Source organism: Hoplias malabaricus, chromosome 5, assembly GCF_029633855.1.
Source record: "Hoplias malabaricus isolate fHopMal1 chromosome 5, fHopMal1.hap1, whole genome shotgun sequence".
Lineage (NCBI taxonomy): Eukaryota > Metazoa > Chordata > Actinopteri > Characiformes > Erythrinidae > Hoplias > Hoplias malabaricus.
The window spans coordinates 47,395,475-47,413,736 of NC_089804.1; the positions used below are offsets into that span (position 1 = coordinate 47,395,475).

Genomic DNA, 18,262 nt, shown 5'->3' on the forward strand with positions numbered 1-18,262 from the left:
GAACCAATTGTTCTGTAAACTTTCGAACCATGTCATCGCTGAGTGTGTGTATTTATGCAACAGATTTATATAATGCCTCCTGTAGCTCTCCTGCTTGTGTATGGGCAGCTGTGGCTGCTCCTCCCCCTACTGATTAGTTTCTGGTCCCTGCTATTCCTAAAGTAACGGGTAGCTTTGTCTGGCAGTGCCCGCTGACCAAAGCTACGTGCTCAGGCCCCAACTCTCTGGGTACTGGAACTAAAGCTGCTCCTGTAGTGAGCGAGAAAGGTAATGATGTGGATGGTCTATAAGGCCCTGGCAGCTTGGGCCCCTAGGGACCTCATTTAGACCTGGAGACAAATGGCAGCAGGGACACAGCCGTATGAAAGGCAGCAGGGCTTGCTGCAGGAAAGTCTCATAAAGGGCCAGTATGATCCCCAGCCCCCATTTACAGCTTTTATTAGCCAGACAGAAGCAACAGACAACTCCTGTTGTACCTGCTATATCTCCTCTATAAGGGCAAAAGAACAGATCCTTGCTTCTTTAAGCACAGCGAGCTGGCCAATAGGTGCCCTGATTTGGGACTTCAATGAGATCTCAGTATAATAAAATGCTTGTTATTGCATGGTGCTAGTGTCCTTCATAACTCCCCAGTGCCACAAGAAATGTTTTAGTAGCCTATAATGCAGCACAGGTACAGTAATCCATCTACAAGGTTTCATTTGCTGTTTGATAGCTGCGCTGCTTTAAAATTAGCAATAATTCTATAATAAAATATTCTGCGATTTCACTGGGATCTTATAAATTTGCGTCAGTGCATTCACTGCAGTTTCCTTATTAAAAAGGAATGTGTCCATTATTTTCTGCTCTGTGAATTGCCTGCAGTCAGAGCCATGATGAGGGATGCGGTCTTCTGCGCAAATGAGGAGCTTACTGATTATACTTGGGTGAATTGTGCTCACATACAGTTAATAGACAAAAGGAAAGCAGAGCAGTTGGACTCCGTTGTGTGTGTATGTGTGTGTGTGCGTGCATGAGCACGTGTACACGTTTGCAATGCCATGCCTGCAGGAATCTTCTTCATTTGTGCTTTTTTTTCTTTTTTTCATTGTGCTGCTTTAGTGAAATCAGATAGCACAGATGTAGCAATTAAAGGCAATAAAAGTGCACTGAGCTGTTCTTTCAAAAGATGAATGAAATATTTCATTGTCCTTGACATTTTAAGCGAATACAATCTTTCCTTCCCAGCAGACCTGCTCAATATATGGTCTCCTTGCCTGCCTGTCCTATAATTGTGTAAATGTCATTACAGAGATGGTACTGCTTCCAGTTAGTCACTGGCAATATCTTTATTTGTATGGGAATTTACAGTACTTACTCATCTTAGTTTTGCTCAATGCCCATGAAATCTTGCCTGGAGTACTTAGAAATCTCAAGCAATGTATGATATTCCCATCTGTTATAAAGTCTTCCTGCTGTCACCCAGCTTTTCATCCTTCATTCCTCTTCTTGCCACCCTTTGGTATTCACCTACAGCATGTGACATTACGCATAACAGTCCTTGGCACTGGTAGCAATCATGCGTTCCAGCTATGAACAGAATGAATGACCTTCAGAAATCGAGAAAAATCTTCATGCACATCTCAAGTCGTCACTTTGACAGATACTATTGCTCCACTTGGTGGGGGGGGGGGGTCATTGATTTAAACTGGGACTCTGCTGCCCCTCCTTTATGGAAGCTGTCTTTTTGCATCAGCTCCAAGTTAGTGAGGAGGAGGAAGGCTTGAGGAGTACCGGTCTGCATGAAGCCTCATCAAGCCCCCTGTGTTTCTCGAGTGCTCAGCCACTCTGCACACAGCTGGGTGGGATGACTTGGCCTGGGTGGAGCCAACACTGCCCCAGTTAATGCTGTTCTCTCTTTACCTTTTGAGAACAGAGTCTTTGTCCACCTTCGGTTTGGACATTGTGCATTAACTGATTCATGCTTTAGCATTTCTTGTAGTTTGTCACAACAATGTGAACTTGGTTCAAGAAGTTTTTACACAATGTTGGGAAAAAGTCCCATGAAATCTAGTGAGAAATTGTTGGTCTATTTTTGGTTAAAATATCTAAACGTAGGGTGGTAGGATGTTGCAGCAGTGTGTCGATATCACACAGCTCCAGGATCCTGGGCAGGGGCATAGCACCAAATTCTGGGGCCTATGCACAAGCAGTGCCCATGGGCCCCCCTCAGCCACCAAACTTTAATGTAGGCCATTTGCTTTCGCATTTGGGCTCAGTTTTCTTGGGAAAGAAGTTTGTTAGCAGTTGCTTTCCCTCATTTCTTTTTTTTCCTGCCTCTCGTTTCTTTTTGGAAAACCGGATTTACCTTTCTTGGGCATCATCTTCTGTAGCACGTATACAGTGCACACTGCCGCTTCAGCAGGATGAAAGCTAAGTTAAATGCTCCTAGTTAAAAAGCCTGGTGAAGGCGGACTAAACCATTTTGTGCAAGGGGTAAGGGCGCCTGTCCTCGGACACTATATGTAGGCTAGGATACACATTCCAATCCATCAATCCACTGATTTATTTACCCAATCATTAGTTAACAACATTTAGTGTGATCTTTAAATTATATTAATATTTAAAGAAAAATTAAATTCCAGACTCCTCAAGGGCCCTCCTCGCACTTGGGGCCCTGGTAACGCAGTCTCACTTTTCACCTCATTACGACGCCCCTGGTCCTGATGTTGTGGATTTGAGCCCCGCGCTGAGTGACTGTTTGTGAGGAGTTTGGTGAGTTCTACCTGTGTCTGCATAGGATTCCTCTGGGTGCTCCAGTTTCCTTCCAACGTCCAAAAACACCATGCCAGTTTGTCCTTAGGTATGAGTGAATGTGTGAGTGTGTGATGCCCTGCAATGGACTGGCACCTCGTCCAGGGTGCCACCTTTGTTTCAGTGATTCTGGGTAGGCTCTGGACCTGCCATGACAAAGAATAAATGCATGTACCTCTGTTTCCCACAGAGATTATGCCTAGTTTTGCATTCATTAAAATGTCCATGTTGATTTGCTGAGCTAGGTGTAATTCAAGCCAGGGGAAAAGGGACTAATGTTTGTGTTTGCCACCTTTATTGATTTTTACTGCATGAAGGCCTATGAACTGCTGTATATTCTGTTTATTTTCCCATTCCTTACAAGCTGTAAATGCACAACAACCGCAGTAAGGTGATGATTATAAGGATACATCACTCTGTGGGGTGCTCTGTTGTAATTTAGCAGCAGATTAAGTCGAAGATAGAGAATGACAGGGGGCAAGACATTACTATTAGTGCACCTCTAACCTCTCTACTTTTGCATGCATCCTTGGGAGCTCATTGCTGTATGTGTGTGTGTAGTTTGGTTCGTGCATTGGATTCAAATGTGTTGTGAGAACAGTGTGGCTCCTCACATCTATCCTGTGGGATTCGTGTGGTGTTTAATGCGTGTGTCTCTGGAGATGAAGATTCATTGCTTTAATAAGAGCAGTCTCAGAAAGGGGATAGAGGAGTGAGAGCACTATTAGAGGGAAGGGAGGAGAAGGGGGGCTTTTTCTGCTCTTATTTAATGATGGAGGCGGGGGGTATCTGTTCTATTCGAGTCTCTGTGGAAGGCCCCCTGTTGGACCCTATGGGTTGCTCCCATCCTTACTGACATCTCACTCTATAACCGTGTTTCTTGTGGACATGCCGTCTGCCGCTGAGGACGGCCACTATTTGAATGCTAATATTAGCATGATAGATGAGTGCCTGCATGTGTCTCAGGGAGAGAGATGAGAGAGAAACAAATAGAGAGATGAGAGAGAGAGAGATGGTGTGGAAGGGGTGCAAAGTAGAGCAATCACCATTAATATTCATGTCCCCAATCAAAGCTAAATGCATTAGTGGTGGAACAGATTCTGAGACACTGTTTGTGCAGTAGAGATTTGATTGTGTGCTTCCCAGTTTTGGTTTTGGGACATTCCAGCTTAGGATATCATAGGACAAGAAGAAATCTCACCTGATTCTGTAACAAACTTGGCCTGAAATATCACAGAAGTGCTTAATAGTAATACACACACACAAACACACACACACACACAACTCACACACACACACACACACACACAAAATGATCAGCCATAATGTTATTGTCATCTTATTGCCGTTTTTGCACCTGCTGTTAATTCTTTCACCTCTACTGATCCTAGAATACTTTGTAGTTCTACAATTGTAGAACAGAATGTAGTCTACCTGTTGCTCTGCATACTTTGTTTGCCCATTTTCACCCTACTCGTCAATGAACAGCACCCTCACAAGACCACCACAGAGCAGATACCATTAATGACGTGGATCATTTACAGTGCTACATTGACACTGACGTGGTGGTGGTGGTGTTAGTGTGTGCTGCACTGGTAACAGTGGATCAGACACAGAATTGCTGCTGGAGTTCAACAGTGGGCATCATTCATAAAATGCATGCAGAAATTTGCACATAAATCGTTCGTAAGCCACTTTCTCTTTAGTTAACATTAAATTTAATCAAATTCGTCAACAAAATGTACTGCTCCTGAAAATGGGGTAGGTAAAATACACTGAAATATCATCGGACTGAACTTTAAATAAATGTTATTAAAAATTAATAAAAATGCACAAATTAAATAAATAATAAATACATTAACAATCAAATGAAATTTCACAAAGCTTTCCACAAATTCTTCAAATTTGGAAGCTGGTAAAAATCTGCTGATAATAGACTACATGTTGGCTATGCATGTCTTCTTTTAATTTAGCAGAGTGTTTGTTAGGTTAGAATGCCAGATTAAGCATAATACAATTAGAATGCCAACTTAATGCTCATTTTCATGCTTAGATCATTTATTATTATTATTATTGTAAACAAAATGGAACTGTATTGTCTCCGTGCATACTTTTTTTTTGTATAAGTATTGGAGAAGCAATATTGTGTCATGCCACCTCTTATGGTTTCTCTTCAAATAATATGCTTATTATTTTGATTCACTTATATAGACAAATGTGAAAATGATGGGAAATGTGTGGTTATGACAGCCCTACATTCTACACTATAGGGAAGCATAATGGTGCTATACATGTAACTAATAAGGGCAGATGTCAGGCCTGATTTAGCCATGCATGACACCCATCAGACATAATGCATGCACGTCACCTCATGGGTTTTCATGGTTCTCTGCAGGGAGGACATGACAGAAACGTAGGGATTTAGCGGTCTCACTACTGCTAATATACTTGTATTACTACGAGTAGTTTGTGTGTTTGTACAAAGAAGAAGGAATGTTGCCTTACCATCACAATGTTGAGAAATAGTTTGTAGGAAGCTCAATTCATCTTGGTTCTTCATCCGTGGACTAAGGAAAAGGTCAGAACACAACAAACTATAATAGAGCTAGAGCTAGAATAACATGACATTATAATATACTATTATAAATAACATGCTATATCAAATTGTTGTGGATTTAAAAAAAAAGCATTGGTATTTACGATTAATGGTATTTACAGCATATTCTGAAATGTTATTCCTAGCTAAATTCTGTCCAGCTTTCATTTTTTTGGAACTGTGCTCATAACTCATAATTCCTTTTTTCATTCTTTTTTCACCATTTGAAAATACCAGCTGCTCTTTCTTATTAGTTTGGCCATGCATAAAGCAATGCAATTCAATGTTATTTCAAATGCATGAACTTATGAATACTCAGTAAACTCAGTAAGCTTAGCCCTAACTCTCTGATTGTGTTATATTAACTTTGCAGACTTGATTCTAATGCAGAAGGAGAATAGATGAATGATTCAACAGACTTTTACACAGATGTTGTGTTCACATAGCAAAATCACCAGTGTTATTATAATCCCCACAGAGATAAACTGATCTCCAGCATAGACTGCACAGTTACACTGTCCAAATATCTGTGCACACCTCCTGCTTGACCATCAGGCCCTTGGCTTTTACAACAGTGTGCAGCCAGTTTCTGTCTTAAGGGCGGTTCAGCTGTTCCAAAGACATCTTTTGCCAAATCAGCAAGCGAGATTGCACGGGCATTGAAGCTTAAGCAAACCTCTGTGTATGCACAGCTGTGTGAGCCTCTGGGTGAAATGTGCATCCTCAGACTGAAGGCACGCCACCTATTTCAGCGACAGGCAAACAGAGGGCATTATGCCCAATCCTTTACTTCTGTCAGTGCACAAGCCCCAAAGTCAATTTAATAAAATGTGATTATGTAATATATCTCAGGGTCCATCTACCCCAAGCCCTTGCTCGAGCCAGGTCATTCCCCTCCTCCCAATCTCCATGCGGGATTAAGGATTAGAGGCAGGAGCAGGATTACACAGCAATGGGACAGAGTTCACAACCGTCCACTCCCCTCTGCGGATGATGCAGATTGTTTTCACTCTCATTCCACTCTTCAACAGTTGCTGCTGAGTTTGTAGCCAAACCATCCTCCACACTTCAACTGGAATGATTTCACTCTGTCTGTGTAATGGAAACGTCATCTTCCTGGCCTGCCATCATGATAACTGAACAAATTTCACACATAAGGATTGCTGCACAAATCCAGCTACATCCATTTGAAATCAGACAGAAAATTGTGAAGAAAAATGTGTCATCTGTTTCTGCAGAAAGTGTATTCTTGCATATATTGTATACATATTATATAAGAGCTACCTTTAATAATGAACATTTTCAGGTTTTTTTTTTTTTGTTTTTTTTGATGTGAAACAGTTTATTAAGGTTGTCATTTTGTTTGTCACATTGCTGGCTTTGGATTGTGTTCTGTAGGGCAGTTTTTTTTTTTAAAGATAACCATTTATCTTGTGGGAGATTTTTTTTAACCAATTCATGAACCAAGTCATTGGTTCAATTTAAATTAAATGACACTTAAGGGCTACCCAACAGACCTAAAATGTCAAACTTAAATGAAACCCTTAGAAAAGCTAAGTATCAAAAACAAAACAAAAAAGTAGTACTGGACATTATTCAAATGTTCAGTATCAATAAAGTTAGTGGCACACTGACTTCTCTAGATGAACACTGGGAACATTTGAAGAACATGATCTTATAAAAATCATATCCCTCCGGGGATTGGAATGCTATAAAATGTAGCACTGCGTATGGATGATGGCTTCAGTCTTCAGTGAAGCTAAGCTGTTGAGACATGTGTGTTTGGATTGAATGACACTAGTTTTATTGAGATGGTCATATTCTCTTCCTGCATTGCATAGGTGGATGCTGTCATGCCATTTGGGTGCCTTGCCCTACGAGATGGGCGGACGTACAGCAGCCTATCAGACGTCACAGACAAATACGAGATCGGACAGGTCCTAAAGGCGTGAGTGTCGATACACAAATCATTATCTCGCTCTGAATGGCAACCTGCCTGTTACAGACTAATGACCCCATTACAGTGAATAATGTTCATTATAGTCAATTAATAGCCATTCACAACACCTCATGGAGTTATAAATTCATTCAGTATTATCCTGAGTGATTAGTTTGTTTATATGATCATATGGTGTGTGCAGTTTGTCTTGGTTATATCATGTAGATTTGTACTTGGCACCAATGGGAGATACTCTGTAGCAAAACACGACATATTATTTTCTCTGCAGGAAGGAGTTTTGTGAGCTGTGCCTGGTGAAAGAACGGCAGACGGACAAGGTCTATGCATGCAAGAAATTCCTCAAGAAGGATGGCAGGAAAGTACGGAAGGCAGCCAAGAACGAGATCATGATCCTGAAAATGTACGGGATAATTCAAATAAATCAATAGCAGGTGATGCATTTGTGTGCATCTGAGAGAGGGAGAGAGGGACAGAGAGAGAGATCTAGAGAGAGAGACAGAGAAATGGTGAATATATATATTTTTTAAGAAAGGTGAGCAAAAACGAATCTGCTTCATCCCTGGTTTTAAAGCCCCTGTCTGCTGGGCTTGAAAGATATATGCACTCCATGATCACCTGACTGGTTCTCTGGCAGGCCTGACATCACGTACGCCAAATTTATTCCTAGCCAACTCAAATCCAGCAGAAGAAAATTAAGGAAAATCTTATTAAAGCAATCTCTCAGCAAGAAAACCAATTCTGTCTATGCCACTGTGAAGCAAATTTATTAAAAACTTACAAACATATGATTAGAAGATAATTATGGAAAGGAAAGCAGCTTTAATTAACACATTTTGTAATATCTGTTGTACTATTGCTAGCAGCTAAGGTAATCCTATGAAATAAAACTAAATGAACACACAATACAAGCAGTGTTTTCTCTGTAATTGTTTACTTTCAAAGTGTAAAGAACATTTTCTTAAAATTCAGGTTAAGGCCAAATTACAGTAAATATTTAGTTTTATTTCATTGAATAGGTCAATTTCATAGAATGTCATAGAGTTATTTTAGGCCACAACATAAAAACCAGTTACAGGTGAAGTGAGAAACATTGTTTGTCTCCATGGTTACTGTGGCACTTGTCAAGGGGTGGAATATATTCTGCAGTCAGTTCTTGAAGTTGATGTTGGAAGAAGGAAAAGGGCAAAGGGTTTGAGAAACTCTGACAAGGGCCAAATGGCGATGGCTAGACAAGTAGATGGCTAGTGTCAGAGTATCTCCAAAATGACTGGTGCTGTTTGGTGATCCTGGTATACAGTCATTAGTGAACTTAGGGAACCAGTGACAGGGTCATGGAAGCCCAAGGCTCATGTGTGTGGGTGGCAATTAGATGGCACCGAAGAACAACACAGTCCATATGGGTCTGCAGGCTGCACAGGCACACACGGGTCAGCATCAACAAAAGCTGTCAAAAGCATCTACATTGGACATAAGGGCATCACAGCTTGACTATGGAGCATTTAATAAAAAAAATGTAAAAAAAAAAAAAAGAGATAGAGAAGGTGAGCTTTAAGAAAGGAAAGGGCCTATGCTGTGCATAACTTCCTCCACGCTGAGCCGACTGTAAAGCATGTTGCTATTTTTAAAGCACTTCTCTCTATTAGTTAGAAAATAAGGCAACTGTTTGTTTTGATCTCTTCCTGGCAGGGTCAACCATCCAAACATTCTGAAGCTGATAGATGCCTTTGAGACCAGGAAAGAGTTCTACATCATCCAAGAGCTGTGAGTCTGACCTGTATTAGCAGAGATCATTCATAATTCCCCTCAGTGTCATGCTGAGCCAGGGACTAATCACTCATAAGTCTAGTAGACCTAGTGCTTCTGGAATATTTTCATGCAAATATTTCTAAGAGAATGACACCGTACAGTTAGAATACCATACATTAGTTAGATCTAATGGCCTCAATCATATCACTGTGGGCGGTGTCAGATATATCTTGCTATTATCACTGAAAATGACATTAAAACCCCTACAGAGAGCGATTGTCAATTCAAATCTAATTTAAGGTTTTTGCAGTAAAGATGTTTATTTGTCTTTTTTTTTTTATCTTTTTAAAAAAAAAACTGATAAAATGCATGCACAGATCTTTAGCGTGTTTATGTGTTACAGGGCCACAGGTGGAGATGTGTTTGACTGGATCTTGGACCAGGGGAATTACACAGAGAGAGACGCTGCCAATGTCATTCGGCAGGTTCTAGAGGCAGTGGCCTACCTCCACTCTCTGAACATAGTCCACAGAAACCTAAAGGTGGGGTTGAGCTTCGTTTGTGTGTCATTAATACAAATGGTCTTTTCATCATAATTAACTGCCCACAATATTACATTTCCTAGAAAGAGATTAGCCTTTATCATGGACAACATTTTTCTTTCTGTGGAGAATCTCCATCCAGAAGGATCTGACTTAATTAAATCCCTGTCTAGGGCTGTCAAGTCCTACAAGTGTTTCCTACTCATGGTTTATTTGTGGTTGCCTCAAAGTATATTTTTGACCATTCAAGTACATTTTGTCGCATTTTAAGAATATCCCGTTTGCACCTCCTCCCACTCTAACAAATTCTCACAAGAAAATTGTACTCTTGTTCCAGCTTCAACAGATTTTTAAAAGATAAACGGAAGGATTGATAAATGTAGAAGATGAAACAGGAGCTCTCATTCTCTCTCTCTCTGTGTATGTGTGTGTAAGTAAGGTAATGAGAGAAAGGAATAAGAATGGAAGAGAGTGAGTTATGCTATTTGATGCATATTTCAGCATGAATAAAATGTACTTTACCATCGGAACTCAACAGTAGTGACACTGTATTTACATCAAATAAAACCACTAATATATGACAAAGCTTGTTAAAGCAAATAATTGGATATTTCTCTTGTGCATTTTGCACCTTAACGTGTTTTATTAAAATACAAGGAAAAGTAAACAAATGCTGTTAGCATATTCTCCCAGTCTTTTCATAACACAAATTCATAGAGTTTTTTGAATTTCATTTCTATAGTAGCAAACATTTTAGTGGATTTCTAAAGTAAAACCTGGTGGCTCTTTTTTATAATGGCACAACACTTTATTCATTTCTAAAATCAAAAATCTCTGGGGAAAATTCAACTGTAATTTTCAATTTTAAAAACTTCATTTTGTCCTCCACCATTCATTATTTTTCGCTGAGCTGGGCTTTGAAGGTAGAAAGTACAGGAGCAAATAGATGAAGGTGGAGTTCCAGAGAGTGGAGGCAGCAAAAATTAATGACTCGCCGCCCATAGTGGACAGCCTGATTCTGGGGACAGCTGGTCGATCTCAGTCAGAGGACCTTAACAGGCGAGATGGGATATGTGAATGAATTAATATTGTCATACTGGCATTAATACTTAATACTGACAGATATGTAGATGTGAGACCATGCAGGGCTTTGAAGGTTAACAGCTGAACTTTATAATGAACATTTTGCCCAGTAGCCAGTGTAGCTGGTAAATAATGAAGGTGAGGTCTTCAGATTTCTTTGTTAGTAGCAAGACTCTAGCTGCAGAATTTTGGATGAGCTGAAGTTGGCAAAACTTGAAGAATGGCAAAACTCTAAATGAGATGTGATAAAGGCATGTACCAGGATCTCAGCATCTTTAGAAATCAGCACAGGGCAGAGTTGAGCAATACTAAGCAGATGGAAATATGCTGACTTGATCAAGGATTTGATGTGTGCTTTAAAAGTGAAAAGGGGGTTAATGTAGATGCCAAGTCAGTGTGAATTGTGGGAATGATTTGGTGGGATAAAGGTTTATTTGAGTGCTGCCAACATAGCAATGAAATTTGAGCCCACAATGGCAAATAAAAAGCAGGGGAACAAGAACACAGCATTGGGGAACACCCTGAGCATGAGCAGCAGTAATTTGACCTTTGCCTCCCAATACAAATAAATTGGCACCTATCTGTTAAGTAGGTTCTGAACTTGGACAGAATAGTGCCAGTGAGGCAGATACTGGAAAGTAGTGAGATTTGTATGTTATGACTGACTGTATTGAAGTCCATGGTAAGGATGAGCAGAAGCAGAATAGAGACAAGAGCTGTCTCAGTGGTGAAAACCTGAGCAAAATTTCTCAAAAAGGTTTCGTCATTCTGTAAGTTATGCAGCAGGAAAGCAACAACTATAAAGAACTTTTGAGACAAAAGGCAAGTTAGAACTGTGTCTAAAATGTTCCATATTTTAGACACATATGGGGGGGTAGATAGATAGATAGATAGATAGATAGATAGATAGATAGATAGATAGATAGATAGATAGATAGATAGATAGATAGATAGGTTTTATTGTCATTGCACAGGGTACAACGAAATTGAGCAGCAATCCTTAGTGTTTAAATACATACAGTAGAAACATGCAGTAAATATACAGTAAAGCATAATACACTAATTTAAAGCATTGGAAGTGTGAAAAATATTTACAATACAAAAATAACAGATTATTACACAGATTAATAATAGATTAGTAGTTGTGAGCAGTGCTTTCTAGAGTAGGGGTAACAACCAGATGTAAGCTACAAATTGATAAGATGGCAGATAGGAGTGGGAATGTCAAAGTGACCGTACTTTAAGAGTGAGTTGGGGGCAGGAGCAATTGTCATGTTGGCATGACAAAGATATATATTTTGATATTATCTGAGATGAAAAGAGAAAGAAGTCTGAGAAGCTGCTGATGCAGAGGCTTAGAAGAAAGGGCAGAACTCTCAGAAGAGGCCATCTACAGACAATCATGATAAATTGAGCTACCTTTGACTAGAAAAAAGTTGAGAAAAGCAGTGCATTTTTCAAGGGAGCTAGCAAATGCTTCAGTAGGAAGTTGAAGAAGTGTGCTAACAGTGGACAAAGTGAATATTCAGTTTGAAGATGCCAGTTAATAAAGAGTAATCACTGATATTAACCAAATCCTTAGTCCTGCTTGATTCATGAAGCTGTGATAATCCAGATGACCCCTTGTGTTTAGTTTTAATGTGCAAAACTAATGTGAATGGAATAAACAGTGTTAGACTCTCTAATGGCCCTAATCCATCTCTCAGTAGTCATTAATGTGATTGTGCTCTTCTGCTGAAGAGCTTGACATGTGTGCCTAGTGCCATCTAGAGCTCAAATCCTGAACAAAAGTTCCTTTCTGCCCTGTTCCTGTCCTTTCTGGACATTATTTGATAAACCATAATAATGTGTGGAATGATGTATGAAGATGTAGGTAGATTCAACACTCTGATTATTTGGCTCTTGCTTCAAACACATTGTGCTCATATTTGTGCTTTTGAGTTAAAGCACATCATTTATTAAGTTGCAGATTTGTGAATGTGTGAGTGGTTCCTCACAAAGCATGTACAATTAATGTTGCCATTTGCTTTGTGACTTTGTGACCTTTATCTTTTGCCTCCTGAATTCAGCTGGAGAACCTTATGTACTACACAGAAAATAACCATAACAAAGTGGTGCTGCGGGATTTCTACCTGTCCAGATTTGAGAACGGGTCCATTACTGAACCCTGTGGAACACCAGAGTACCTGGGTGATGATCACACAATATCATTTAATTGCTTGCCTGTATGTGTTCTTGATTCATTTTTAATGGATAATTCTGTCATACCTCTCAGCCCCAGAAGTCGTGGCTCGACATCGGTATGGAAGGCCAGTGGACTGCTGGGCTGTTGGGGTCATAATGTACATGTTGTAAGTTACATTTAAGTACAGTTGGACTGTCAACTCTATTGAACTGAATTAGTAGATATTTTTATAACTTTAGATACTAAAATAGGTCATAACCTCACTCAAAATGCCTCCTTTCAGGCTTTCAGGAAACCCACCTTTCTATGACGAGACAGAAGAAGAGAACACCGACATGCACAACCGTATCATTTTCTGCCGGATCGTCGCTGGAGACTTTGAGTTTGACTCTCCTTACTGGGATGATATTTCACCTGCTGGTACACAAAATCAGGCTAAGAATTTGTTGGGTTACACTGCATATAGAAGCATCTTACATGTTATAATTAATATCTCTCACTATGAACATTTTCTAAGAATATTACATGGCTATATCATTTATGTGCAGACATTTTAACTATGTACTTTTTCCATTTGATAAAGTCATTTGTTTGAAGAAATAATTCTTGAAAGTAATAAAATGATGTAAAGTGCAGTAGATCATTTTTATAATAAACGGGATAATTACATAATCATCTCATAATGAGAAATATGAAATATGAATATGTTTATTCATTCATTGTCTATGACCATTTATCCAGTTCAGGGTATGACATTTAAAATGTTTGCACTTACCAAGCTTTTATATTCTGCCGTCTACTCTACAGCCTACTGTGTATGACTTTAAAAGCCCTAATGGATAAAATCTAATGGCTTTTTCTCCATTCACTTCTCTCACTCCTGCAGCTAAAGAACTGGTGTGTAGGCTGATGGAGGTTGACCAAATGCTAAGAATTACAGCACAGGAAGCACTGTGGCATGAGTGGTAAGCGGCATATAGAGTACTCACACTAACCCAGAGGACTTATCAAACATACTCTTTCAGATTCACGATCCTTAGTCAAAGCTCAGAGTTATGCTGTGTCATTGACAGGATTGCTGGGAATGGTGCCTCAGAAAAAAATTTGAAAGATGGTGTGTGCGCTCAATTTGAGAAGAACTTTGCCAAGGCCAAGTGGAGGGTAAGAAATCTGACCACTCACAAATTAGCCCCGGTGCCTGTAAACTAATTTTCTTTGCTCATAAACAACACTGTAGATAATAAAAGTGTCATGGACAATGATGATAAGGATGTGCATGACAGCAATGCTGGTGATTAGTGTGAAAGTAAGCCTTCTGATCATTCTTTTGATCATTTCCTTTTCCCTTGCATGGGATTCCCAGGAGTTGAAGGTACTGTTGATCTCTGAAAGACAGTACGGAGGCCCAGACTCTTTTCTTTGCCAAGACAATCACTGACTTGAGCACTCATATCTCCACAAGTGAAAACACAATGTATGAGCCCTGCAAAATGATACATATCCTGGAAAGTGAAAGCATCTTAAATATAGGCATTTCTCATTATGTGATTGGTGTAGAGCTTTTTTAAAATAATATTATCTGCAACTATCATGTGCTTGCAGATAATATGGATTGTTTCAACAAACAATAAATCAAATGTATTATCTTATCTGCCAGTGCAAGAGAATTTTGACTCAATAAGAACACGTTATATAAGAAAGAAAAAAACAGGGTCTAGAAAAAGAATCTTACAACAATCACATGATGAAAAATATGAGCTATTGCTTACATTTAAGATGCTTATCCCTTGACAATATGTCATTTTTTTGCAGTGAACTGTCATGGCTCCAGTTTTCCATGACCTCGCTTTGTGACAGCAGTCACTGTGAGGAAATATGGAGTTTAAGTCTGATTGCCGAAAAGAGTCTCTTTACTGAAGTCTCCTTCTGTCAATAAGTGGCAAGCCTATCACTGCCCAGCTACTCCCATATGTCTCCAGTCATATGCAGCCTGGCTGTACCCACATTATCCTGGATAGAGCTCTCCTTAGCCCTCCACTGTCTCAGACTGAACTCCAGACTAAAAATTCATTGAAGTGTCACATGTATGTGTGTACAAGGAACTGCTGTGTGTATGTGTGCATAGATGTCATAAGTGAAAAACATGAATGAGAGAACAGACACATGCTCACAGAGCACAACTGAACAGCACCCCCTTGTGGAACATTTTGTTGAGCATGAGTGAGTGAGCATGTGAGTGAGTCAGAGTGAGTTAGTTACAGGTCAGTGTAGAGCCAGTTCCTTGAAATGCTTCATACCTAAAAAGAGTGACAAGAAAAGATAAGAGAGATAAACAGAGAGAATAAAACAGATGGAAAAAAGAGGTCATTCTGTCACTGCGTGATCGACTGTGTCCCTGATCCATTGATCCAGTTCACCTTGTGGTTCGGTCAGATATACGTAAGATTAAAATAAATAGTAAGGTCCTGTCGATACTGAAAATGCATTTCATTGAATTTACTTGATTCAAAGTGTACATTATTTTCCCATAAATAGCATTACAGCCATACAACAATACACTCTTTCAGTTCACTTCTAGCATTTAATGTTTGTATTCAATGGATTTTGTTAATGTATAAATGATGTACAGTACTGTGCAGAAGATTTCATTTATTAGAATTTCATCAAAAGACTATAAATAACCTGGTAGAGCACAAAAACTATCACCATTAACTAGGACCTTTATTTTGTAAAGAAAATAGATAAATGGCTGGAGACAATATATTAAACATTTTGATAGTTGGTTTAGTTTTCTGTGTTGTTTCTGTTAACAATATGCTTCATACTTGTGGCTATTGTGATGCTGAAATGAAATAAATGATGAGTCTTCTCTGATTTTTACACAGCACCGTTCACATTTGAACCAAGAAAATTCAATGCATCATTTCTTTCAGTTTAAGCTGTTAAAAGCAACCTTCACTCTTAATATCTGAAATGCAGGATGTCGACTATTCACATAGTTGAGAGCTGAAATTTCAAGGCTAATTTGTCGGTATATGGAATGAAAGCTGACATGTATTCCTTTCTCTGTTGTCCAGAAAGCCATCAGAGTCACCACATTCATGCAGCGTCTTCGTGCCTCGGATCTGGGATCTTCAGAAGGGCAGGGGGAAGGGGTCAAAGCTGATGGAGTCGAGAGTAAGTGTGCCTCTGCTGATTCTGTCACTGAATCTCATGAGGTGACAGTGGAAAAACGACCGAAGGAGGATCAAGAGGAGAATAAAGCACAGGAAGCAAAAGAAAGTGTAGTCGTTCAGTCCACAGGTGAGGAGAAAAAAGCACAGGAGGAAAAGGAACAAAAAGCTACGCCTTCACCATCTGAAACAATAAAAGCTTTTGCCCAAATGAGCTCCTCAACTAAAACACAAGGAGAAAGACAGGACAAAGCACAGGAAAAGAAAGCAGCTGGGGACAGCTCTCGCAAGATAATGGCTGCTTCATGCCAAGACAAAGTTGCAGCAGAGGCAAGCCAAAAACCCATCAACACAGAGCCTGCCAAACCCTCTGACTGTCAAGGTAACAAAGTCACTTCAGAGAAAGAACCCTGTACGGCTGGCAGCACAGTCAAGAAACCAACATCTTCCCCAGATACACCAAACCGTCGCAAAATGGCTGCCAACCTTTCTCTGGATCACGGCTCAGGGGCTGGTGTGAAGGTTAGCAGTCCAGCAGCTGCTGACATGGAACAGTCAGGGAATGCAGCTGAGGAGAAGGCAGAGGTAGCAAGAAAGCAGCCAGAGATGTCTCCTGGTAGCTGGTGTCAAACCCAGCTTCCAGAGGCAGTAGCAGAGAGGAAAGCAGGGGCACGAACAATAGGAGAGGTCAGTTCAAGAGGCAGAGATAAAGAAGTAGGCAAGACGGACAAGTCCAGTCAATCAGGTCTGTCAGGAAAGCATGCACATTGTCCATATGGAGCATTAGGCTCTTCGAGTTTGGGTCGTAACAAGAACGTCTATGTGCCGGAAGAGAGGGAGCATGGACATGGAGCTTCTTATGGAAGCTCATGTTGTTCTCCCTACTCAGTTGGCAGTGGGGCAGTGTACGGTGGCCTAGATCAAACAGGTGGGGCCGGTTCTGACTGGCAAATGGACAGCGTGATCGAACAAATTGAAAAACAAATGGCTGCTGTGCTTGAAAAGATCGAAGGTGAAATGCCTTCACTTTTGGAGCAGATAAGCGACTGTCCTGAGACCCTTCCAAGAGCCAAGAGCGCCCACTCTTCTCCCTCAACCCGTCCTCGCTCCTACCAACATCATTCCACCCCACCACCCCTCCCTACCACCCCCCGGCCACCCATGCCCTCATTACCGCACCTAACCATTCCCCCACCTTCCTATCCACCTCCATCCCCACCCACCCATATTCAGGGGCACAGTCAGCCAGTCGCTGAGCAGGACGAGAGAGACGGACAAAGAGATGCTGCGAGAGTGGGACAGTCACCAAGAGGAGGGGCATCAGGGAGGGGTTTATGAAGCCTGCACAAATAAAGGGAAACTCAGAGTACGTAAATTGTAGGAGGAAAAATAAAGGAGTACTCCAGCATTTTCTGTTCTAATCTCAATCTGTAGTGTCTGTAGCATGCTGTTTTTAGCTTCAGCATTGTATTTGTACTGAAATTGCATTTTGAAAGAGTGCAGTTTTTTAAATCACATGAGTTGAAATTTCAATTGCATCTCACGTTTTTCAAAGTTGCCTTAGCTTTTATTTAGAAAAACTTAATGTAATAACCCAGTGCTTGTGAAATGGCAGTCTAGTACTCAACTGGCAATCAGGCCTGAAGTCTTAAAAATAGGACGGCAGAACTTCTTAGTAGAAAAAATGCCTAGAGCGTTCAGAAAAAAAAAAAACATTCACTTTTGTTTCTTTTTCCCCCTTCTATCTAAAAGTGCACACATCCAGCAGTCAGCTACAGATGTAGTGGTTCGAGATTAGACCACAAAACACTGAAATATGCCTTTAAACATTAGACCAAGTTATGGATTTCAAAGTAGCAGCTAATGTTCTGAGGCTGTTCATAATTTTGTTCTGTTTTAGTTTTTTTGGTGGGTGGGATGTCAGGGGAGGGCTCTGATCCAAATTATAGAATAGCTTTTTTTTTCTTAGCATTTGTTGAGTCATGAGCAGCTGTGTGAGGAACGTTGTTCCTAGATGAAAGGGACAATTACATGTTTGAGGCTTTGGGAACTGTTACTAACACAAAATTACAGTGTAACATTCCTTTGTGTGCATGTTTGGAACTACACAAAACAGGCGACCCTGTACTGAGGCCACTGTCGGAAATAGCTGTAAATACTTCTATTCTGGTAGCAAATTCTTAT

General features: G+C 40.2%; 1 protein-coding gene across 1 annotated transcript in view; it reads left to right on the top strand.

Annotated features, from left to right (window-relative positions):
• The window catches only part of camkvl (CaM kinase-like vesicle-associated, like), a 38,775-nt gene extending 20,827 nt beyond the window's left edge, over positions 1-17,948 (top strand). The window contains exons 2-11 of the mRNA XM_066670848.1: positions 7,231-7,337; positions 7,618-7,749; positions 9,036-9,110; positions 9,499-9,637; positions 12,790-12,910; positions 12,996-13,071; positions 13,189-13,325; positions 13,792-13,870; positions 13,979-14,066; positions 15,983-17,948. Of these exons, the coding sequence (XP_066526945.1) occupies positions 7,243-7,337; positions 7,618-7,749; positions 9,036-9,110; positions 9,499-9,637; positions 12,790-12,910; positions 12,996-13,071; positions 13,189-13,325; positions 13,792-13,870; positions 13,979-14,066; positions 15,983-17,416 (2,376 nt within the window). The 5' untranslated portion in view covers positions 7,231-7,242 and the 3' untranslated portion in view covers positions 17,417-17,948. The remainder of the gene's footprint in view (positions 1-7,230; positions 7,338-7,617; positions 7,750-9,035; positions 9,111-9,498; positions 9,638-12,789; positions 12,911-12,995; positions 13,072-13,188; positions 13,326-13,791; positions 13,871-13,978; positions 14,067-15,982) is intronic.
• The last annotated feature ends 314 nt before the right edge of the window (positions 17,949-18,262 follow it).